The sequence below is a fragment of the Alligator mississippiensis genome, chromosome 8 (assembly GCF_030867095.1).
Source record: "Alligator mississippiensis isolate rAllMis1 chromosome 8, rAllMis1, whole genome shotgun sequence".
In the NCBI taxonomy this organism is placed as follows: Eukaryota; Metazoa; Chordata; order Crocodylia; family Alligatoridae; genus Alligator; species Alligator mississippiensis.
The window spans coordinates 1,797,018-1,820,192 of NC_081831.1; the positions used below are offsets into that span (position 1 = coordinate 1,797,018).

General features: G+C 66.9%; 2 protein-coding genes across 13 annotated transcripts in view; one reads left to right on the forward strand and one right to left on the reverse strand.

The window, feature by feature from the left end:
- BAHCC1 (BAH domain and coiled-coil containing 1) overlaps window positions 1-7,393 on the forward strand; it is a 38,148-nt gene extending 30,755 nt beyond the window's left edge. For 8 of the 12 annotated variants that reach the window (XM_059731980.1, XM_059731977.1, XM_059731982.1 and 5 more), the window contains 15 exons: window positions 52-239; window positions 487-623; window positions 835-963; window positions 2,200-2,314; window positions 2,452-2,722; window positions 3,076-3,261; window positions 3,503-3,822; window positions 3,908-4,015; window positions 4,151-4,434; window positions 4,525-4,600; window positions 4,685-4,793; window positions 4,881-5,000; window positions 5,084-5,257; window positions 5,522-6,654; window positions 6,766-7,393. In XM_059731980.1, the coding sequence (XP_059587963.1) occupies window positions 52-239; window positions 487-623; window positions 835-963; window positions 2,200-2,314; window positions 2,452-2,722; window positions 3,076-3,261; window positions 3,503-3,822; window positions 3,908-4,015; window positions 4,151-4,434; window positions 4,525-4,600; window positions 4,685-4,793; window positions 4,881-5,000; window positions 5,084-5,257; window positions 5,522-6,654; window positions 6,766-7,290 (3,875 nt within the window). In that variant the 3' untranslated portion in view covers window positions 7,291-7,393. The remainder of the gene's footprint in view (window positions 1-51; window positions 240-486; window positions 624-834; window positions 964-2,199; window positions 2,315-2,451; window positions 2,723-3,075; window positions 3,262-3,502; window positions 3,823-3,907; window positions 4,016-4,150; window positions 4,435-4,524; window positions 4,601-4,684; window positions 4,794-4,880; window positions 5,001-5,083; window positions 5,258-5,521; window positions 6,655-6,765) is intronic. The other 4 variants (XM_059731986.1, XM_059731989.1, XM_059731981.1 and 1 more) reach the window with 4 other exon arrangements.
- Window positions 7,394-14,437: 7,044 nt separating this feature from the next.
- On the reverse strand, window positions 14,438-17,836 carry ACTG1 (actin gamma 1). The gene is made up of 6 exons (XM_019486485.2): window positions 17,754-17,836; window positions 16,993-17,125; window positions 16,660-16,899; window positions 15,867-16,305; window positions 15,551-15,732; window positions 14,438-15,434 (listed from the first exon to the last, which is right to left on the reverse strand). Exons 2-6 carry the CDS (start codon window positions 17,113-17,115, stop codon window positions 15,291-15,293), a joined length of 1,128 nt encoding a protein of 375 aa, XP_019342030.1. The 5' UTR covers window positions 17,116-17,125; window positions 17,754-17,836; the 3' UTR covers window positions 14,438-15,290.
- Between the last annotated feature and the right edge of the window lie 5,339 nt (window positions 17,837-23,175).

The window sequence follows — 23,175 nt, forward strand, 5'->3', positions numbered from 1 at the left end:
AGGGGCTGGTCCCTGGCCCCCGCTGACCTCCCGCTGTCCCGCCCCCCCCAGCAGTGGAGGACGAAGACCTGCTGGCTTTCAACCTGCAGCACCTGGCCACCATCGCAGCCGCCTGGGCACTGGTGGAAGCCACTGGGTTGGAGAGCAGCCCGCCCGCCCTCAGCCCCCGGCCAGCCGTCCCCCCGCCCCGCGCCCGGGCCCCACGCCGCAAGTACACCTGGGCCCCCAAGACCAAGCCGGTGAGTAGCCCACCTTCCCCTCACCCCCGGGACCAGTCCGGAGCCTCCTCCAGCCCCTTGGATGCTGACTTTGAGCTCGGGAGGTGCCAGGGGGGCAGCAGAAGCCCCCATGCAAAGGGGTCCAGCGCCAGAGGCTGGGCACCGGGTCAGAGCCAGTACCCAGGTGTGCGCCCAGGACTTGGGCTGGGCTTTGCCATGGGTGGGCAGCTGGGGGTGACCCCCAGCCTGACCACTTCCCCCCGGCCAGGTGTGCCCGCTGAAGGCTGCCATCGAGCAGCTGGACACGCAGGAGGTGGAGATGCGGATGCGGCTGGCGGAGCTGCAGCGCCGCTACAAGGAGAAGCAGCGGGAGCTGGTGAAGCTGCAGAGGCGGCATGACCACGAGTACGTTGGCCCGGCTCTGGGGCGGGGAGTGGGCAGGGAAGGGATTTCTTAGGGTGGAAAGAGTGGGGAAGCATGGGAGAGCCAGCAGTTGCAAGGGGGTCACTCGTGTGATGAGCTGGAGCCCGTTCTCAGCCTGGGCAGCACTCAGCGCGGGCAGGGCAGGGGGCACGGCAGGCCTCTCACCGCCCCACGCCGGCGTCGGTGCCCACAGGCGCGATGAGAGCTCCCGCAGTCCAGCCCGGCGCGGCCCCGGGCGGCCCCGGAAACGCAAGCACTGCAGCACGCTCAGCGCCCTGCGCCAGGCCAGCGCCCTCGGCAAGGCCGACAGCCGGAAAGTCAAGTGAGTGGCGTCGTGAGGGGACGGGTCCGGCTGCCCGCGGGGGCACAAGCGGGACCAGGACACACGTCGGCTGGGGGGCACGTGCCCCCTCCCCTGGCTGGAGAAGGCACCGTTGCATAAAAGCCTCTTTATCCGCGCGGTATAAAGCCATTGGTCACGCTGCAGTGGCGTTCATTGCCGCCGGCGCTTTATGATTACCCATTAGCCGCCCGGCGCAGCCGTTCCCGCGCTCGCGGGCGCTGTATAATTGTCCTTCTCCGCTACAAATTGCCTCTCCCGACAGGCCCATTTGCATAAATCCTCCGCACCCGTCCAGGCACGATTGGCGCGTGCGTGCGCGCCCGGCATCAATCCCCGTGATTTGGCCATAATAGTTAAATCTGCACTAAATGGTTCCTTCAATTAAGGCAGAGGGGGAAAAAAAATTAATCTCGGGGTTTTATGTCACAAAACATTAGCGCGCGCCGGGAAGGGGACGGGCGGGGGAAGGAGACCGGCGCGGGGCTACGGCGCGGCTCTGACATATGGCTGCCAGGAATCCCCCAGGGCCCTGCCGCCTCCCCGCGGCCCCGGCTCCGCTCTCGGGGCGCGCTGGGCTGGTCCAGCACTGGGGGGAGGGCAGGAGGGGGCTGTGGGGGCAGAGATGCCCCCAAATCCGGGCCGCTTTGGCTGGGGTATCTGCCCAGAGGAGCCGGCATGGAGCTGGGGTCTCCAGATCGAAACCCCAAGCAAGTGCCCAGGCGTGTGCAATGGGGGGGGGGGGGGGGGGGGGGGCTGAGACCCCCCAGCTCACTGCACTTGTGACTGTCTGCCTGGGTCCAGCTGCTTCCCACGTCTTGCCAGGACTTGCCAGGGCTCTAGTGAGAGCCTGGGACTAACAAACACTGCCCCCAGACCCCCCCTCCGGCCTCCCCCACGACCCCGACAGCTGGTGGTGAAAGAGGGGATTGTGAGCAGCCGCCCCCCCCGCCCCCGGGGTGTTAATTAGCTGCAGCAGCTCCCCGGGGCAGGAATGTGGCAGGAGGACATGAGAAGCCCAGGAATGTCCCAGGCCGTCCGGTGTCATCCCCCCTCCACGACGGATGGGGCGGGAGGCCCACGTGGGCATGCACCATGGCACAGCTGGGGCCTGGGCTGTGGCTATTGCTGCAGACATCAAGGGGGGTCCTGGGCCAGTTGTGGGGGACAGACAGAGGAAGCCCCACTGCGGTGCCCTGAGGCTCCCCTGCCCTGCAGGTCGGTGAAGGCCAGCCTGTCCCTGCTGTGCGCCGAGCTGCGGGGCGACACCGAGCCCAAGAAGAAGAGAAGCAAGATGGGCGAGGACGCCTACGGCAGCCTCAAGAGCTCCCAGGTGGGTCCTGCCAGCCAGGGGCACCCCGATCCCCTCCCGGGCGCACCAGCCTCGGGGACCAGAGCCCCCCGGGAGCAGGCACGGGGAGGGTGGGTGTCCCAGCCAGGTGGGTGCTGCTGACAGGGGTCTCCCGGCAGGACAAAGTGCGGTGCAAGAAGAGCGGCTCTCAGAGCAAGCTGGTTGCCAAGGTCTCGCAGCTGAAGCAGAAAGTGAAGAGCAAGGCGCTGCCCGCCGGCCTCGGCCCCTTTCGCCGGAAAGACCCCGCCGCCGGCAGCCGCATCCAGAAGAAGCTCTCCAGGGCCAAGAGCTCCAAAGTGGGCGGCTGCTCCAAGTACCCGCCGCCGGGCCCCGATGCCCGGGACCCCCCCGACTTCCGCGGCCAGGCCAGCCCGGGGGCCAGCGGCACAGGTAGGGCATAGCTGGGGGGTCCCTGTAAAGCGCCCAGGCCCTGAGAGACCCCCCCAGGGCACTGTGCAGAGTCCAGCTCGCAGCCACCCGGCTCCAGCTGTGCGGAAGGAGGCATTTAAAAATAGCCGGCCGTGCTGCAGCCCCGGGGGTGACCCGCGGCTCATGGGGGGGGACCGGGCTCGGAAACAAGAGTGGGAACAGTCTCGGCTTCCTCTGCCCACGGGGCCCCGTGTCCCGCAGAACAAAGCGGGGGACCGGGACCGGATGCAGGAAGGAGGAAGCGGGGGGAGCATCCGCCCGCGGTGGGGGGGAGCTCTGGGCAGGGGGTCCCGGCTCACCCCCCTGCCCCACAGACGATGACCCCGACGGGGACTCGGACAGCGAGGAGGGCGACGAGACACTGCTGCCCCGCGACCCCCCTGGGCTGGCCCTGCTGCCCGCCAGCCCCCCCGCCGTGCTGGGGCCCTCCCCGTCCTCCGTGGTGAAGATGGAGGCCAACCAGAAGGCCAAGAAGAAGAAGGAAAGGCAGGGGTTACTAGGTAACGGGACCCCCTCTTTGGGTACCGGGCAGGGAGACCCCATCCCTAGCTCCCCTGTGCACGTGGGAGGGCTGGTGCCAGATGTTTTGCTCGCAACCTGGGAAACATCTGGCCTGGGCGAGTCCAGCCGAGACAGAGCGGGTGGCAGGGTCCCGGGGGCACCGGCAGGGTCATCCGCCCTGCTCCCAGCTATGTGCCAGGCCCCGGGGAAGCCACCGAAGCAGCGTGCCACTCCCCGCAGGGCTGTGCCGCATCTCCAGCCCCGAGGGCGAGGTCAAGATCAAGCGGCGCCCGGCCAAGCCCGGTGTGGGGGCGCTGGAGAAGGTGCCCGCCCGGAAGAAGCCGGGGGCCTGCGAGGGCAGCGCCAAGAAGAAGCTGAAGGGCAAAGCCAAGGAGAGCCTGCGGGAGCCGGGGCAGCCCAGCCCCAGCCCCCCGGCCCTCGGCCCCTTCCCCGGGGCTGAGCCCAGGTTGCTGGGGGCCAGGGACGACGGGGCGAAGATCGCCAGCGAGCGCCTCAAGAAAGCCACGCGCAAGAGCAAGGTGCTGCAGTCGGCCCTGCGGGTGAGTCCCGGGGTTGGTGGGGACACGGGCAATGCCTGGCAGGGTGGGCACCGCGCAGCGGTGACCAAGGTCGTGCTCTCTGCAGCGGAAGAACGGGACGCTCTCACTGGCGCTGTCACCCCGCAACGCCAAGGCCATCCTGAGCAAGGGCAAGAAGCTGGGCAAGGTCAAGAGCAAGATGGCCACCAAGCAGGTAAGGGACCCAGGCGGGCACGCGCCCCCCGAGATGCCCCCCAGGACTGGCCCAGCTCCCGGATGCCAAAGGCCTGGTAGCTGGCCCTGGGGGCTGTGGGTGCCCGGCACCGTGGCTGACCCCCAGGTCTCGCAGAGCAAGGGCCGGGCGGTGAGCCGGCTGCTGGAGAGCTTCGCCGTGGAGGACGACTTCGAGTTCGATGACAACAGCAGCTTCTCGGAGGAGGAGGAGGGTGCCCCAGGGGCAGGGCTGGGGCTGGAGCGGGGCGGGGGCCACGGGGGGGCTGGCAGCCGCCTGGTGCCCCCACCCCCCTGCGCCATCCGCAAGGAGGACCTGCGCGACGGGCTGCCGGTGCTGGTGCCCAAGGAGGACTGTCTGCTGTACGCCGGCAGCGTCAAGGCTGTGCAGCCCCCCGACATGTGAGTGGGGGACAGGGCGGGGGCAGACGGGCCAGGAGGGCTCTGGGGCTGGGGGGCGCCGCTTGCTGACCGCCGTGGCTCCCCACGCAGCTACAGCATCGTGGTGGAGGGCGAGCGTGGGAACCGCCAGCGCATCTACTCCCAGGAGCAGCTGCTGCAGGAAGCCGTGAGTCCGTCCCGCTCCTGGGGCCAGCAGAGGGGCTGGGGGGTCGCAGCCTGGGGCCGCGCTGAGCCCCGCGGTGCCTTGCAGGTGCTGGACGTGCGGCCCCCGTCACGCCGATGCCTCTCGCCCGGCACCCGCGTCTGCGCCTACTGGAGCCAGAAGTCCCGGTGCCTCTACCCAGGCAACGTGGTGCGAGGTGAGGGACCCGCGTGTGCACGCGTGCCGTGGTCTGGACCCTCCTGCCCCCCAGGTGGGCTGACATCCCCTCCCCGTGCCCCCCCAGGCTCCTCGAGCGACGAGGACGATGACCCGGACGCGGTGATGGTGGAGTTTGATGATGGCGACACCGGGCACATTGCTGTGGCCAACATCCGCCTCCTGCCCCCCGACTTCAAGATCCAGTGTGAGTCCCTGGCTCGGTGCAGGGACAGGGTGTTTGGGGGGGACATGGGGGACACCAGGGCCTGACGCTTGCTGCGCCCCCAGGCACGGAGCCCTGCCCAGCGCTGCTCACCTCCAGCATGTGCCGGCGGACGAAGCGCTCCTCCAGCGACCTGCCCCCACCCGGCGACTCGGCCCCCAGCCTGTGCCCCGAGGGGCGCGATGCTCCCGAGCCCCCCAAGAACCCCGGGAAGAAGGCGGCCAGCAAGGAGAAAGCTGGTACTTGGGCTTCTCGGTGCACGGGGCTGGACAGGCCGGTCTGGAGGGAGGGATGGTGCGGTGGGAGTGAGGGGCAGTGGCAGCTTCAGGAGGACAGGTCACGGGGTGGGAGTGAAGGTAACTGGGGGGCACAGGGGCGATATTGGGGAGTGAGGGGCACCGACAGCTCCGGGGCAGGGGGCTGCGGGTCGGGAGTGAGGGGAACCAGGGGACACAAGGATGGGGAGTGCCCCGCTCTGACCCGTTGTGTGCTCCTGCCCCCAGGCAAGGTGGAGGCGCTGGGTGCGGGCGCACGGGCATCAGCCCCGAGCGAGCACTTTGCGGGCCGGCGTGGGAGCCCGCTGCTGAGCTGGTCAGCCGTGGCGCAGGGCAAGCGAAAGGCAGCGGGCAAGGGTGCCGCGGTGCTCCAGGACCTCTTCCAGCTGAGCAGTGGTGCCCGGCGGCTGCGGGCCAAGGAGGCGCTGTTCACCCCGCACCACCACCACGCGGCCGCCCCCGTCTTCGGCACCGGCTTCGGGGCCGACTCCTTCAGCCGCATCGCCAGCTCCTACGCCGCCTTTGGCCCCAGCGCTGGCCTGGCACTGCCCGGCGCCCACAAACTGCTGCGGGCCAAGCGCCTGGAGGCGGAGGCAGGCCGGGCTGGGCGGCGCCGGGCGGGCGCCGAGTGCCTGGTGAAGCTGGACCACGAGGGCGTCACCTCGCCCAAGAGCAAGGCCTGCAAGGCGCTGCTGGCGGCCGACCGGGCGTTCGGCGCTCGGGCGCTGCCGGGCCAGGGCTACGGGCCGCCGGGGCTGGCGGGCAAGGAGCGCAAGGGGCGGGCGCCGGCGCACCCGCTGCCCGTGGGGCTGGCGCTGCGCAAGTTCGGGGGCCAGGGCGAGTGCGGACCGCACTGCGACAGCGACTGCCACAGCTCGTACTCGGAGCCCGAGGAGGACGAGGGCCCCGGGGCGCTGGGCACGGCCGCCGTGCCCTCGCGCTTCCTGGCACGGCTCTCCGTGTCCTCGTCCAGCTCGGGCTCCTCCACCTCGTCCAGCTCGGGCTCGGGCTCCACGTCCAGCCTCTGCTCCTCGGACAACGAGGACTCGTCCTACAGCTCCGACGACGAGGACTCGGCCCTGCTGCTGCAGACCTGCCTGTCGCACCCCGTGCCCGCCCTGCTGGCCCCCGCCGCCCAGGCCCTGCGTGCCAAGGGGGGCGCGCCGCCCGCCCGCTGCTTCCTCGCCAAGGCGGCTGCGGCCAGCGCCAAGGCCAAGCTCAAGCGCAAGGAGGCCCTGAGCTTCTCCAAAGCCAAAGAGTTCTCCCGGAGGCAGCGCCTGCCGTCGGTGGAAAATCGGCCAAAGATCTCCGCCTTCCTGCCGGCGCGGCAGCTCTGGAGGTGGTCAGGGAACCCCACGCAGGTAAGTGGCACGGTCCGGACCCCCCCCGATGCGCTACTCCCCCCAAGCCCCGGCGAGCAGGGTGCTGCGGGCACCGGGGCCAGGCCTTGACCCGCTGCCGCCTGCCCGCAGCGCCGGGGCATGAAGGGGAAGGCGCGGAAGCTGTTCTACAAGGCGATTGTACGGGGCAAAGAGACGCTGCGTGTCGGGGACTGCGCCGTGTTCCTCTCGGCCGGGCGGCCCAACCTGCCCTACATCGGCCGCATCGAGAGCATGTGGGAGTCGTGGGGCAGCAACATGGTGGTCAAGGTCAAGTGGTTCTACCACCCCGAGGAGACCAAGCTGGGCAAGCGGCACAGCGATGGCAAGGTCAGGGGCGCAGGGGTCGGGCCGGGGGGGCGGCAGGGACGGGCTCGGGGCGCAGACCCTGATTCAGGCCCCGATCCGCAGAACGCGCTGTACCAGTCGTGCCACGAGGACGAGAACGACGTGCAGACCATCTCGCACAAGTGCCAGGTGGTGGGGCGCGAGCACTACGAGCAGATGACGCGCAGCAAGAAGTACCAGGACCGCCAGGACCTCTACTACCTGGCCGGCACCTACGACCCCACCACGGGCCGCCTCGTCACCGCCGACGGCGTGCCCATCCTCTGCTGACCCCGGCGCCCGCCCGTGCCCCCGGCCCCGGGGGGCCCGAAGCCGTCGCCCGGCCCGCGGGCAGGGCTGGAGCCCGGAGCCTGGGGCGCTGGCCGTTATGCAAGCCCCCCTGCCCGCCCCAGCGCCGGGGGCCGCATTGAAGCCATACTTTCCCTAGTACCTCTGACTGTTTGCTGGCAGGTGAAGCAGAAATCAGGTGTCTTGTTCTATTTATTTCGCGTGTACATAGTGTATTTGCGCCCGGCAGAGACGCAGAGGCCGCGACAGGCAGCGGGGGGTGGGGGGCAGGGGTGGGGTCGGCCGTCTGCTTGGGTTCGTTTTCGATGCACTGTTTGCCCCCAGCCTGGCTGGGGCCGGGGAAGCCTGGGGAAATCGCTGTATATAGGGAGGGGCCGGGCAAAGATCCCCCCCTCCTCTCCTGTGTAATATAGACCCCCCCAGCTCCTGCTTGCAACGCAGCACGCGTGTCAGCGCGGGGCCAGGCTGCGGCATGCTTACCTCTGAACCACACCTGTGTGCACGCACCAGGGAGAGGGGCAGCGGCAGTGCACGGGACCCCTGGGGTGGGGGTGTGCCAAGGGAACGGGCACGTGGGGGGCTGCTACGCGTGGGCTCGTGTGTGCCCTCCCCTCCTTCCACCAGGCAGGACCTGGTCTGACCTGGGGGGCAGGAAACGTCCTGGGGCACCCCCGCTTGTCAGACCCCTGCCCCTCCTCCAGGTGGGCAGTGGGGGGGGGTGCAGTTTTCCAGGCAAACCAAAGCACCCCCCCCACACCAAGCAGGGTGCACCCGAGAGCAAGGCCAGGGGGGACCCCAATGCTGCCCCCTGCACCCCTGTGCTGTTTGCAGCTCCCCCCCTGATCCCCCGCCAGGGCAGGAGGACGCTGGCCCGTCCCAGCCCCACCGCACCCCTGGGCAGGGGGAGAAGGAGCACGGCCCAGCCGAGACCCCTCTGCCCCCCCCGCCCTGGCGTCCGCCCGTCCCGTCTCCCCACGTGGCAGTGCCGTGCCCTGTACATGTGTACAGCCCCCCACGGGGACCCTGTTGGTTTGTTTTTTTTCCATGTAAACACTAAAAACAGAAAACAAACAAAAAAAACCCTCAAAAAAAGGGAAAAAAAAGAAAGGAGGAAAAAGAAAAAAAAAAAGGGGGGGGGTGGGGGGAGGAAGCAAAACAAACACAAACCCCAAGGAGGAAACAAAGGTTTTATGAGCAGCAAACTCTATGTAAAGGCCTTTTAGTATGGAACTTTTTTATTGATAACTTGGCTTATAAATAAATATATGAAATGGCGGCAGTGCCCGCAGCTTTTTCGGGGCCGGGGTCTGGGGCAGGGGAGGGGGGCCAAGGGGCCCTGGCGGGCAGGGGCACCAGCCCCTGCTTGGGATCCGGCTGCTGAGTAGTGGGGCTGGGGGCGCAGGGCCAGGCTCGGCGCTGGGCTGATGTGGGAGGGGGTCACTCCAGCATCCCCTGGTGCAAGGGGTCCGCGCCCGCCTGGGCTGCCCCAGCCTTGCCCCAGGGGCTGCCAGCAGGAGCCAGGGGCATGGGCACTCTGTGGCATGGGGCAGGTCTCCGAGCCTGCAGCCAGCCCAGGGAGGGGTATAAGGGAGATACCAGGTGGGGAACATGGGGAAGGCAACTGAGGGGTCCTGGCACCCCCGATCAAGGCTGTGCCATCCTGTGGGTACACAGCAGCCCAGCACAATCTGGTGCTAGCACCAGTCACCCTCCAGCTCCCTCGTATGAGGGGTGGGTGCAGCTCCGAGACACCCCACACTGCAGGCCTGGGGTCCTGAGTGCCCAAGTCCTGTGGAGACCTGCAGGGCTCGAGGCTGGGGCGGACTGGGGCAGGGGCAGTGCCCTGCTCCAGGGAGGCTGCGTCCATGGTCCGAGCCCTGAGGACCATGTAGCCCATGGGGCATCAGTCTGAGCCCTTCAGCCCCTGGTCTGTGCCCCCACCAGGTCTCTGCTGGGAAAGGGACTGGGGATCCGCCTGCACCCAAGGGATCGGCCCCAAGCCAGGGCAGGGCCTGGAGCCCACCCAGAGCTGCCCACTGTGCCAGGTTGCTGGCTACCAAGAACAAGGGTGGGGGGGGGGGCGCAGCCCTGTCCATGCAGGGTGCCATAGGGGCTGCACAAGGAAGGGGCAGGAGAAGCGAAGCAGAGGCCAAAGGCAGCTTTATTGCAGAGCAGCTGGCACCGGCGAGGCATGAAACCCAAAGCAGCTCCCCCTACCCCCACCCACCCGGCACAGCATGGGTGGCTTTGCCAGGCAGCAACTCCCAAGGCACCCGTGATCCAGAACCGGTCACCTCGGGCAGGACCGGGGGCTGGCACGGCCAGCACGGACTCCTGGGTTCTGGTCCTGGCTCACCAGCTGCATGCTGGGCACAGCAGTGCTGCGGCTGGAAGAGATGGGAGAGGGCACCTGGCAGCAAAGCCCCCCGGCCTGGCTGAGGCCCCTCGGAGTGGGACACCGCCAGGGCCAGGCCACGGATAGGCCCTGTGCCCGTCGTGCACGGGGCAGTCAGCATCAGGGACCCGGGTGTCCTGCTGAGGCGGGGGGCGGGCGGTGCATGGGGAGCAGGGCAGGGGCGAGCAGCACCAGAAGCCCCCCTAGCCCCCGCTTGGTCTGCTGGGAGCCCTGGGGCCCCACCCCAGCCAAACCCACTCCTGCCCTGCAAGAGGCATCTGGGGCAGTCCCAGCACACCCCCCTTGCCTACACCCTGTACACCCCGCTCCTTGCACACCCCAGGCACCCCTCCTTGCACCCTGTGCAAGCCCCTCGCACCGCTCCCCCCCATGGAAACCCCTCATGTACCCCCCCTTGCACCCCCTGCTCCTAGCATTCCCAGTGCACCCCGCAGAATACCACCTTGCACTCCGCTCCTTGCACACCCCAGTGCACGCACTCCTTGCACAAACCCCTTGCATGCTGCTCCCTGCCCAGCCCATGCAACGCCCCTTTGCACACCCCCATAGAAACCCCTAATGCAGCCCCCTTGCACACCCCACCCCCACTCGTACCCTGCTGCGTGCAAGCCCCCAGTGCACTCCCTCCTTGAGCCCTGGTGCTTGCACACCCCCGTGCAAGGCCCCCGAGTGCCCCTCCTTGCACACACCCCTCGCGTATAAGCCCCTCATGCACTCCCCCCTTGCACACGCCCCCCCCTTGCACGCCCCGGCCCCGGCAGCCGCGAGCGCAGCCGGCCCCACGTGGGGGCGGACGAGGGGAGGCGGGGCCAGGCAACGCCGGCGCTCGCCATTGGACCGCCCCGCAACCAACCGGCGGGTGTCGAACGGCGACCTCGCGCGCCCATTGGCCGCCGCCGCTCCCTTTTGTTCTCCGCCAGCCCGAGCGCCCTTAACCCCTGCCCTGCCGCGGGCGCCGACGAACAGCAGCTGCGGGGCACGCGCGGGGGGCGTGGCCAGGCCCCCAGGCCCCGCCCCTTCCAGTGGGAAACTGAGGCAGGAGCATGGCAGGGCCCCGCCCTCGCACCAGCCCCATGCCCCTGGGGCCTTGGCACTGCGGGGGCCCTGCCAGGCGCCTCATGCCCCGCTGCAGCCTGAGCTAGGGGCACCGGCGGGGTCCCCCACACCCCCTTGCTGGAGCCAGGCCCGCAGGCAGGCCCCCAGGGGTTACTCCTGGCGCCCGGGCCCCAGCAGGCCGCCCCCCCGGCCCGCGGATCCCGTCTGAGCCCCAGGTGCACAAGTCACATCGCAGCGCATGCCAGCGGTACGGGGTGCACGGGGCAGGCCTGCGCGCCCCCGCCCCGGCACGTACCCCTGTACTGCGCCTGGGGCTGCCCTTTTCTGCCCGGCTGGTCCGGGGGGGGCCGCAAGGGGCACCCCCGCCAGAGCAGCCAGTGCTGCATGCACGGCCATGCAGCACACGCCCCTGCCCGGCACCCCACTTGCAAGCGGGGGGGGGGGGCGGGCAGGGAGCGTGGCAGAAAAGGGTGCGTGGTGTCTCCCCGGGGGTCGAGCCACCCAAGATGCCCCCCACCCAGAACCGAGGTGCCCCGCTGACCTGGCATCCAGCGCCGTGCGGGCCTGCTCTGGCTTGGAGCGCGCCCGACCCCCAGGATTGATGGACGTGCCTACCTGGAGCTGGTTCCTGGTCTCCCATCCCGCCAGGCTGCCTGCAAAGCAAAGCAAAGCAAAGCAAAGCAAAGCAAAGCAAAGCAGCACCCCAGTTAGCGGGCCGAGCCCAGGCAAGTTCAACCCAGTCCAGCCACTAGGCCCATGCCTACCCCAGGCAGCAGCTCCTACCCCTGGGTGTCCCAGGGCCAAATAGTAGCAGGGGCCATTGCTCCTCCTTATATAGGGCATAGTGTCCCCGGGGAAAACTGTCCCCCGGATCCCGCTTCCCTGCCCAGCTGGTTCCACCCACTGTGCTTCACCCGCCGGCTTGGTGGGGCTGGAGGGCTGCCAGGGGCTGAGAGCAGAGGATTTTTGGGGTGGATGCACCTAGCAAACCATCCAGAGCTGCAGACTCCAGGCCCCGGCTGCAACCCAGGCTGTAACCCTGCCGGGCATGGGGCTGCTGCTGTGGAGGGTCTGCCCTCGTGGGGGCCAGACGTCCAGCATCCTGCCACCTCTGTCGTGGCGCGTGCGCTGTGCTCCTGCCTGCCAGGCTGCCTGTCTCATGGCAGTCGAGCCCGGGCCGTGGCAGGTTGGGGGCCTGGAGCACCAGGAAAGGATGGCGGGTCCTCTCCGGCCTGCCCCAGCCCCAGCCCCTTCCCACGCCAGGCTGAGGCCAGGCAATGGGCCAGGGGGAAGGTGGCTATGCCAGGCAGGGCTGGGAGCCAACAGTGCAGGGAAACAGTTGGAGGAGGCTGCGGGTGGGGGGGCAGGACTAGGGCTGGAGCTCCCACCCCCCAGCCCGGCCCCCAGCCTTGCAGGACCCTCATCTTGCCCCCCTGGAGCCCAGCACCTAGCCTCTGCCCCTCTGCCTGTCCCAGAGGGGCGGCGTGGGTACCCCAGGCACCCAGAGCAGCTGAGCCCTGATCCTGACTCCGTTCTGCTCCCAGTATGGCACCCATGCTACCCAGAGTGCGCAGCCCCACGAGGTGCCCAGTGCCGAGGCTGAGCACCAGGGGCCGGGGTGTCCGGCTGTCCCAACCCATGGGCACATGCCACGCTGACCCGTGGCCCAGTCCTAGCCCTGGAGCAGTGCAGCGCTGCCCTCTAGTGCCTGCCCTGGGCACGGCCGGCTGGCCTGGGACAGGGTCAGGGACAGCGGGCACATGTGGACACCGCGGGCCTGGCTCGGGGACAGGGAGCCCTATGGCTCTGGGGCTGGATGCCCAGGCGCAGCTTGGACCCCCCGGGTTCGGGCTTTGCTGCCTTCGATCACCAAGCTGGAGCCTCTACCGTCTCCGCCGGGGCGTAGACGTCTCCCCCCAGCCCGGGAGCAGGCAGCTGGGGCTGTGCCGCCAACGTGCTCCAAGCAGCCCTGGATGGGCACAGGTCAGCCTGCGAGCAGGGTCCCCAAGCCACAGCAGCCAGGCCCTGTCTAGTCGCTCTGCTCCCTCTGTGCCGAGAGCCGCGCCCCACAGCCCAGCAGGCAGCGCAGAGCCCGGCTGACCGGGGCCAGCTTTGCATCCTGTGCAGGTTCAGCCTTGGGCATGGTGGGCAGAGGCTGGTGCCGCGGGCAAGCCCTCATCAGAGCAAATCCCCACACTCCAGCAGACGCAGCCTGACCTCTACTTGCAACCCCCTGCTCCCCCAGGCAACGTCTGCCCCCGGCCTGCTGGAAGGAAGCTGCCCACTCCCTGCCCCTGCTGCCCATCCCCAAGCCTCAGGAAACAGGGTGCCAAGTGCTCTCCAGCTGGAGACCCAAATGCTAGGTTAAAGCTGGGGCTCAGCTGCCCAGGGCTCAGAGGCCTCGGTTTCCCTCTGCAGCAAGCGGAGACCTGTCTCTACCTAGAAATAGGCAGGGACTGTGGGGCAGGGCTGGCTGGTATCACTTGGGCATCCGGCACTCCCAGTGCCACTGGGGCAGGCAGGGAACTCAGGGAGAGGGGAATCAGGGTAAGGCAGGGAAGAGCAGCCCCTGGGGCCTGCAGCCTCCCCCTGCCCTGGGTACAACCCTGCGCTCCACCCAGCGTCTGTCACCCACAGGGCAGCATGGCAGACTCATGGGAGAGCCCCCTTGCGGAGGGAGCTGCCCAGTCACTGCTGGTGCCACAGGCTGCAATCCACAGCTCCAGGCCCAGAGCCATGGAAAGCATCTGGGGCCCTGCACGGGCAGGGGCTGCAACACCCCTGCACTGGCACGGTGACTGCTGCCCTGTAGAAATGGGCACCAGGCCCTTGGCCTCATCAGCTTCCTGCCTGGCCACAAGGCACCTGGTTCTGTCTGGGGATGAGCAAAATGAGCTGCTCTGACCACAGGCCAAGTGAGCCAGCGCCTTTTGGCCACCCTCGTTATGCCAGCTGCCTGTGGAGCAAGGAGCCAGTGCCACCCTCACTAGCGCAGCCACCAGGCCAGGCCTGCAGGCAGCCCAGGGGACCAGAGACCCCAGGGGGCTAGCAAGGATAAATGCATTTGTACCAATGGGATGAGCATGGCTGCAGGGGTGGCCATTGTCTGCAGAGGAAGGCTGTGAAGCAGCTCCACGCTCATCTGGTGTGGACAAGCTCGTGTGACAGCCTCTTATCAGGGCTGACAGCCCAGCAGCCCTGTGGGTGTTTTTCAGTTGGAGGGTGCTGGAACCTCACAGCAAGAATGAGTAGGGAAGAAAGCTGCGCCCAGCTCGGGGGTAGGTGCTGTCCCTTAGGGCTTGACCCTGCCAGGCCAGACCCAGGCACCTGGAAGCAGCTACTCCCACACCTCCCTGGCTGCAGGGAAGAGGGAACCCCAGACTTCAAGTCAAACCTGAAATTCAAGGCACATCCAGCCAAGAGGCAGCCTGGCCGGCCGCCACCATGCCTGCTCCATCACTGCTGACACCTGCTCAGCAGGTAGGTGTCTGCTTTTAGACTAGGCAGAGCAAGCTGCACTCCTGTCATGCAGCTGCCAGCTTCCCTTGGGAAGGGAGCTGGGCCCTTGTCTCAGACCTGGACACAAGGCTTCTCCCTCTGACACAGGCTCCCCCACCCAGCAGGGGCCAGCACAGCAGGAAGGACAGCACACGCATGTCATTTACTGCAGCGCTTTTATTTTCCTTACAATGACGTGTTGTCGGGCATTACAATTCTCGACCTTGGGATGACTTACAAGTTTTGGTTTTCTACTGTCATGTGAGAACATTAAGGCAACGTACAAAAAAAAATCTTACATAAATTAAACGGGATGCAGAAATTTACAGGTGTAAATGCAGAGTTTCAGCAACTCAAGTCGAGTTAACTTTTAGCCCCGTGTGATGTCTTGCTGGGATACAGGTGGGTGGGAAGATGGAAACGGGCTCCTAAGGCTTGGATGTGATATGTTTTTCCAACCTTGCTAGAACGGCAGCAACAGAAGTGAACTCTTTGATGGACTCCTACCAGCCTCTACATGAAAACTTGGAATACTCAGCGCTTTACAGATTGGAGTCTGACCTCAAATACCCTGTACAGATCTAGTCTCCGGCCCACGAGCTTAGGCTCCAGGCAAGTGTCACTCATCAATAGTAGCAAAGCCAGGAGCCCTACAGGCTCCTTGGCAGATTCTCTTCCACAAACACAAATTAACCTTGGCAGCAGGGTCACACTAGTGACTGCACCTGTACCAGGGTCTAGGTCAGATGTGTACAGGGTATTTTGCTAGAGAGTGTACACCAAGGGAACAAGGAACTTGAATACAAGGTCAAATCAGCGACAGCTTGACAATCCAACAGTGCTGACGTGTGTCTAACATCAGATACAGACTTTCCAAGGGCAAGTTTCTTTGAAAGAAGGCTTATTCCAGTTTTAGGAGGCTAGCATGAGGTGTATAGATTTGCCTGGGCAAACATATACTAGTGAAAAAAATACTCATGCAGCAGATGCTGGGCATCTGCTCGCAGTCCATTTAGAAGCATTTGCGGTGGACAATGGAGGGGCCGGACTCATCGTACTCCTGCTTGCTGATCCACATCTGCTGGAAGGTGGAGAGGGAGGCCAGGATGGAGCCGCCGATCCAGACAGAGTATTTGCGCTCAGGGGGAGCAATGATCTGCAAGGCAACAAAGACAAGTCAGCCGCAGAGCCAGAGCTTTGGAGGCCACCTCCCCTCCCAAGTCCCTGGGCATCCGAGAGAGGGTTTGCTCGTGCCCCGGAGGCTGCACCTACCTTGATTTTCATTGTGCTGGGTGCCAGGGCTGTGATTTCCTTCTGCATTCTGTCGGCGATGCCAGGGTACATGGTGGTACCACCGGACAATACTGTGTTGGCATACAGGTCCTTTCGGATGTCTACGTCACACTTCATGATGGAGTTGAAAGTGGTCTCGTGAATGCCACACGACTCCATACCTGGAGAAGAGAGGTTGCCAGGTCAGCACACAGCTGGCCACTCAAGCCTTGCGCCGCCAGCCCCTGCCCCCTGCACTCAGACCCATGACCCCTGGCACTGACACGTTCCAGGCACGTGCTTGGTAGACACCTACCTAGGAAGGATGGCTGGAAGAGGGCCTCTGGACACCTGAACCGCTCATTGCCGATGGTGATCACCTGCCCATCAGGCAGCTCGTAGCTCTTCTCCAGGGAGGAGGAGGAAGCAGCTGTAGCCATCTCCTGTTCGAAGTCCAGGGCAACGTAGCACAGCTTCTCCTTGATGTCACGCACAATTTCCCTCTCGGCCGTGGTGGTGAAGCTGTAGCCTCTTTCTGTCAGGATCTTCATGAGGTAGTCTGTCAGGTCCCGGCCAGCCAAGTCCAGACGCAGGATGGCGTGGGGCAGAGCGTAGCCCTCGTAGATGGGCACAGTGTGGGTGACACCATCCCCAGAGTCCATAACAATACCAGTGGTACGACCAGAGGCGTACAGGGACAGCACGGCCTGGATAGCAACGTACATGGCTGGGGTGTTGAAGGTCTCAAACATGATCTATGAGGGGGAAGGGAAAGAAAACCGTGGTTTCAGTGACAAGAAGCCTCATCCCAAGCTGGTTCACTCAAATCCAAATTAGATCACACATCATGCTGGCATGCAAGAGTGGGATGTGTGGAGAAAAGGGGAGGGGAAAAAAAAAAAAAAAGAAAAAAAAGGCAAAGAACGCAGGCAGAAAATACACAAATAAAAAGAAACCTGAGACTTCAGGAAGGAAATGCCAGGAGGAGAACAGAACCCTGGAACAGGGAAAGAAAAAGGCGAGTTTAAGGAGATGCCATAAAATTGAAGAGGGCTTGTGCTGCGCAAGGGATGGAGGCGCCGACGGCTGCTCCCGTGGGGAGCCCCTACCTGTGTCATCTTCTCCCTGTTGGCCTTGGGGTTCAGGGGGGCTTCTGTGAGCAGCACGGGGTGCTCCTCCGGGGCCACGCGCAGCTCGTTGTAGAAGGTGTGGTGCCAGATCTTCTCCATGTCGTCCCAGTTGGTGACGATGCCGTGCTCGATGGGGTACTTCAGGGTCAGGATGCCTCTCTTGCTCTGGGCCTCGTCGCCCACGTAGCTGTCCTTCTGACCCATGCCGACCATGACGCCCTTTAAGAGACAAACACGGGAGGGGCGAGGTTAGGGCCGCGGCTCTGGACCGGCTCCGCGGCGCCGCTCGGGGCTGGTCTCCGCCCAACTGACCTGGTGCCTGGGGCGCCCCACGATGGAGGGGAACACGGCCCGAGGAGCGTCGTCTCCTGCAAAGCCAGCTTTGCACATCCCGGAGCCATTGTCGATGACGAGCGCTGCGATTTCTTCTTCCATTGCGGAGGATCTGGGAGGAAGATGAGGAGACCTGTGGTCAGCGGTGCTGAGCAGGCCCCTTGCCAAGCAGGATTCAGTCCCCGCAGCACCCCACCCAGCTCAGGGCTCCACCCCCCATCATGCATTGCATTGCGTTTTTTAAAATGCATTAAGAAAAAAGAGTGGTGGGGGGGTGCTCCAGCAGGCGCTGCTGCAGCTTGCAGGGAGGGGGCAGCACTACAGCCCCCCCACCCCCCTGCAGCACCCCGGGGTGCAGCATCTCCCCCGGAGCCCGGCTCCTCGCAGCTTCCCTCTCTCCTGCCCGCAGGGGGCGCCCGCGCGCCGCGCCGCTCCCCTCCCTTCGAATCTCCCGCGGCGTGACGTCACCCGCCGGTCCAGCCAATCACGCCCCCGCCCCTGGCATCATTCAAATCGCCCGGGTGGACGAAACCATTCCCAACACGCGGGGGTGAAAGAAAAGCCGGTCGCGCCCATTCCAACGGCGGGCGGTTGGGGGTCAGGTGGACCGAACCATTTTTTCCCCTCCCCTCGCTATAGAGCGCGGCAACGGCCGCCTAGGGGGATGAGCCCCTTCCGCGCCATTACGAGAAGAGGGGCGAGAGGCAGGCGAGCGGCCCGCGGCGGGAGGAGCCCTGTACCTGTGCGGAGGAGGCTGGTCTCGGTGCGGGGGGGAAGCGCTGCTGCTAGGTCCGCTGCCGCCGGCTGAGTGAGACCGTCTGTTCGCCCGCCCCGCCCTTTTATACCCGGCGGGCTCGGGCCCCGCCTCGCCGGCCGAGACATCGCCATATATGGAGATCTTTCAGGAACACGCGCGCCCATTGGCTGGCGCGGCCCCGGCCACGTGGGGCGGCTGGTGGGCTCGGCCCCGCCTCTGCCGCCCCGGAACCTGCATGAACCAAGCTGCCGCCCCGGAACCTGCTCCCGGCTCCTGGGGGCCACGGGGCACCCCGGGCATGGGGCACCTGGTCCACGGGGCACCCCGGGCATGGGGCACCTGGGCCATGGGGCACCCGGGTGTGGAGCACCTGGGCCATGCAGCACCCCAGGCATGGGGCACTTGGGCCATGTGACACCCCAGGCATGGGGCACCTAGGCCGTGTGACACCCCAGGCATGGGGCACCTGGGCCACAGGGCAACCGGGGCGTGGGGCACCTGGGTCGTGTGACGCCCCAGGCATGGGGCATCTGGCCCATGCAGCACCCCTGGGCTATGTGGCCATGTGACACCCCGGGCGTGGGGCACCTGGGCCATGCAGCACCCCGGACATGGGGCATTTGGGCCCGTCCTGCACCCTGGGCGTGGAGCATCTGGGCCCGTGCTGCATCTCCGGGCCCACGGTGCCTGGGACCACGCTGCACCCCACTCCCATGGCACCCCGTGCCCAGCACCACCAAGCATGAGGCCCCATGGCACCAGCGCCATGACCCAAGTGCCACGGCCCTTGTGTGATTGCACCGCTCCATGGCCCGCTGCCACGCAAGCGCCGTGGGTGTCTGAGTCCCATGGCAGCTTTCACGGGGCTCCGGGCAGGGACGGTGGAACGGGCCACCCGGTTGTCCTGGGGCACCGACTCTTTCCAGGAAGGCAAACGCTGGGATGGGCGGGTTTACTCAGGCCACCACAAGCACGTGGGGTCAGCATGGAGAGACCTCCCCTGTCATTAGCTGCGACCAGAGGCTGAATGCACGAGTCTCCCCGGACGCGGCCAGCTCGGGGCAGCCCAGGCCATTGGGGTGCACGATGCCGCATCACCAGGCTCGGTGCTCAACGGGGCTCCTAAGTCCCCTGGACAGCAGCAGGAGTTCGGGGCCTACATGCCAGTGAGGCCTGCCCAGGGGCCAGCACTCGCTCGGGGGACGCGCACCCCAGGACTAGCCCCGGCACCTCCGTGGCGCTTACGAGCCGTGTTTGGGGCATCTCGACCCGGTGCGATGGGCCGGGGGCGCTGGCCCCGGGCTACCGGGAAGCAGCGGGAGAGGGAGGGCGTCCACCTGCCCCCAGCACAGCTGGACGCAGCAGGCCACATCTGCCCTAGGGCGTTGCACCTCTGGCTTCAAGCCCCGCTTTGGGGGAAGGGACCAGGCCCCGGCAGGGCTTTCGGTCCAGCCCAGCGCCCATCCCTGTTCTCGCTGCCGAGCAGGAAACATTTGCTCCCTGACGTCAAAGCCCATGAGCGAAGGCAGCGGTGACTGTGCGCCGCGGCAGCGAGCGGGGGAGCCAGGCCCGGATCAGCTCATCTTTAAGCAGCAAAAAAACCCTGCCCCCCTCCCGGCAGGCCCGGGAGGAGGAACCGGCGGGTGCGTTTCCTGGCACCGGGGCTGCAGGCAGCTGGGGAGGCGGAGCGGGAAGTTTCTGCCCAGATGAGGTCTTTCATTGCGGGGCCGAGGGGCTGGGCCACGGCCGGGCCCCGGGGAGCTGCGGGGGAAGGCTAGGAGGAGCAGGAGCTGGGCCCCCCCTTCCCCGACTAAGGGTGCCCGATGCCCGGGGGCAGGAGCGGGTTCATCACCCAGGCAGAGGAAACGGGCATCGCTCATCATGGGGGGGCCCGGCCTGCACAAGCCCCGGGGTTCCAGGTGACTCGTCCCCGGACCGGGCTTCTCCCGATGCCCAAACTAGGAAGCAAATCCCAGCCCAGCCAATGCCGGAGCAAGGCAGGATCCCGGCGTGGATGACTAATCCCAGGGGAAGTCCATCCTACGCTGGGGGAGGCAAGGGAGAGGGCCAGGTTATGCGGAGCCAGGCCCGGGTACCCCCAGCCCCTGGCTCCTCCGGCTGGGCTGGCTCTGGAGCCACCCTCCGCGCCGGCCCCCATATCCAGGCATGGGGATCTGGTCCACCCGGGGAGGATGCCCTGCTGCCCCCGAGGTGGGTTTCTCCCGGTGTTTCCCGGTTCTCGAGGAGGACACGGGCATTCAGCCGTGGGTGACCGGCTCCGTGCCACGTACCCGGCGGGGCGGGGGTGCTGCAGGGTCTTGCCTCTACCCCTCCCCCAGGGAAAGGCCCCTTGGGCCACGGGCGGGCTCCCTGCAGGGCTCTGACGTTCGGGGCGCGAGCAAGCCAGGCGGGTTCCCACGCCCACGGTCCCCGCGCGCCATCGCCCCAGGGCCCGGCCAGGTGGCAAGGTCAAGTGCAGGTTCATGGGGCTCCAGCGTGGTTCCCTCCGGCAGTGCCAGCAGAGCCCCCCCAGGCTGGGTGACATTGTCTCCCGGAGGGGCTGGAGCGTGGGTGGGGGCAGAGCCTGGGGGGCACGGCTCTGCCTCCCCCCCGCCCCCCCGCCCCAGGGCACGGGGAGGCAGTCGTACCAGCCGCACCCGGGATGTGTCACGACCAGGCATGGCGTGACGGGGAGGGAGCAGGTGGAGCCGGCCAGGTGGGCCGGCGGGAGCAGTGCATGCCTATATTTGGTGATCTCGGGCCCAGCCGTGCCCGCCCGCTCCGAAACCTGCCCCGGCTCCCGCCCCGCGGCGAACAGCCGGGGCAGTGCCGGGGCTGGACTTTGGCTCCCCGAAGCCGGGAGCCGGGCGGGGGCACACAGGGCGTGCGGGCACAGCTTGTGCATGGGGGTGAACCCAGAGCTTGCACACAGGGGTGCCACGTGGCCCTGCCTCTCCTCTGCACCCCTGTGGACACAGTGACCTGGGGGGGCAAGCAGGAGGGGAGGGGCGCCCTGCCCTGCCCTGGGAACGGGGAGAACTGGGGCATGGGGGCCGCCCTGGTGCAGCACGGGTGGGCACGGAGCCCCTCCACAGCCTGGGGGCAGGAAGCCTCCCTGAGCCCCCCAGCCCCTTGGATGCACGACGAGCCCCAGACCTGCTGCCCCCCACCTCGCTGCAGCCACGTGGGCAGCACCCACGGGCCCTCCCAGCACTTGCATGGGGGCAGCAACACCCCGGCCTCGATGCTGCCGCACCAGGGCAGCTCCTGCCCCATGCGGGGCCGCGGCTACAAGAACCCCCCCAGCTCTGCCCGCTTTGGGGCACCAGCTCTGGGCTGGGGAGTGCCAAGAAACAGCAGGTTGCTTCCTTGCGGGGGGGTCTGGAAGGTGACACCCATCAGCACTGGCGCTAGGCTGGTCTGTACTGGTGAGAGCGGGTGCTGGGCACCGGAGGCGCCGGCAGGACCCCGACGGGGCGCACTGACGGCAGGGAACTTGCTCTGGCTTCATGCCTGGATCGGGCCCCTCTGCATGGCTGAGATCCAGCCACACGGCCCCCCCGGCAGTGGGACCAGTTCCCTCCATCAGTACGACCAGCTAGGCACCCAGATGGGACTGGGTGCACTGGTTTCCACAGAGTCTGGCTGCAAGCGGTGCCCAGCTGGGCCTGGCCAGCGCCAGGAGGGGAGCCCCCAAACATGCACCATGCACCGGGGCAAGGAGCCCGCATGGGGGACCTCCTCCGCTCCGGCCAGCCTGGGGCCGGGCACGGCAGTTCCTTGCTGCGTCCACCAGGGGGGCCCCTGGACCGGTGCCGTGGCCTGTCCCGTGCCGCAGGCGTGTCCGTGTCGGTGCCCGGCGCCGTGCCCGTGTTGTGCCAGCAGGTGTGTGCAACCTGGGCCGGCCCGCCTGCAGCCTGGGCCCCCAGGGACAAGGGCAGGGACAGTTTGGGAGGGAATCTCCCAGGCCAGTGGCCTGAGATGAGTTTTTCCGTTCTCAGCCTCCGCCAGCAGCCCGGGACTCGGTTCACCTCCTGCCCTGTGGGCTTCACCCGCCGTGCGTGCAGGGCCCAGCTGCTGCCTGGAACAGCCGTGGCGCCCAGCCTGCCCCACAGGAGCCCTGGCCATGGGTGGGGGCAGGGACAGACCTGCCCCTGTGGGCTGGGGACAGGCATCGATCCCCCCTCGACAGTGCTGGAGACTAGCTCGGCAGGCAGGGCAGGGGAGCTGGCATCCCTGGCCTAGGCTGGGGAAGTGTGCGCACACACACATCCCCACCCACACTCACATGCAAGCATGCGCACGTATGCACAGACATGCACAAACATGCACGCACACACAGCATGCACATGTGCGCACACATGCACATGCAGGCATGCAGACAAATGCACAGACATGCACAAGCATGCATGCGCACACAGGCAGGCACACATGCACACACATGCAGGCATGCACACACACATATGCACAGGCATGCACCCACACAGGCACACACATATGCACAGGCATGCACACACACACATGCAGGCACGCACATGTATACACAGGCACATGCATGCACAAGTGCCTATGCGCATGCATGTGCACACACGCACACTCTTTGCGCTCCCTGGGATGCTCAGGCCCAGCCTGGGCCTCTCAAAGCCTCCCCCGCAGCCACACACGACCCCCCCGGCCCTGCCCCTGCCCCCCGGCTCAAGCAGCCTTGGCCCGCCGCGGCAGGCTGGTGGGCAGGCCGTCGTTCGCCCCCCGTTAAATAGCGGCTGCCCGCACGACACCGATACCGCGGCGGCCCCCCCGGAACCCGACCCCGCGCGCCCGGATCCGTTACAGCGCTCGCTTAGCGACAGCCAGTGTCACGAGATGCCCGGGCCGCGGCGCCGGGTAACCTACACCCGGGGCGGGTGGGGGCGGCGCGGCCGCAAGTGGAACGGCCGAAGAAAAGGAGAGCTCGAGCATGAAAAAATCATTAGGCAACCAATCCCCGGGACCTATTTCCAGGGACAAAGCCGGCCCCACGGGGCCTGAAACCCGAGCGCCGCCCGCGCCCGCCCCAGAAATCAGAGCCCCGGCCTGCGCCCGTGGACCTGCCGGCTGGGACCCCACGCGGCTGCCGCGGCCCCCGGGAACCCCAGCCCCCGACCCGCCAACCTGCACCCCGACCCCCTTTGCAAAGTGCCCGTGAGGCTGGGACCCCCCGAAGCAAATCAGGGCCCTCGTGTCAGGCGCTGCACAAATGCAGCAGCTGCTTGGGTGAGAAAGGGAAACTGAGGCATGGACGGGTGCGGCAGGACCCCCATCCCAGCCCATGTGGGAGGGAGGCATCTGAGCACCGCAGCACAGGAGAAGGGCTGAGCTGTGGCTGGGGGATGCCAGCGCTGGGCACGTGTGGTCTCCTGGGGTGA

What these genes read in the sequence shown, in the direction of transcription:
- ACTG1 (XM_019486485.2), bottom strand. Translation starts at nt 17,115, where the DNA reads ATGGAAGAAGAAATCGCAGCGCTCGTCATCGACAATGGCTCCGGGATG. An exon ending in CTTCCAGCCATCCTTCCTAG is followed by an intron (nt 15,733 to 15,866) that starts GTAGGTGTCTAC and finishes TCTCTTCTCCAG; the next exon opens with GTATGGAGTCGTGTGGCATT. An exon ending in CCAGCACAATGAAAATCAAG is followed by an intron (nt 15,435 to 15,550) that starts GTAGGTGCAGCC and finishes GTTGCCTTGCAG; the next exon opens with ATCATTGCTCCCCCTGAGCG.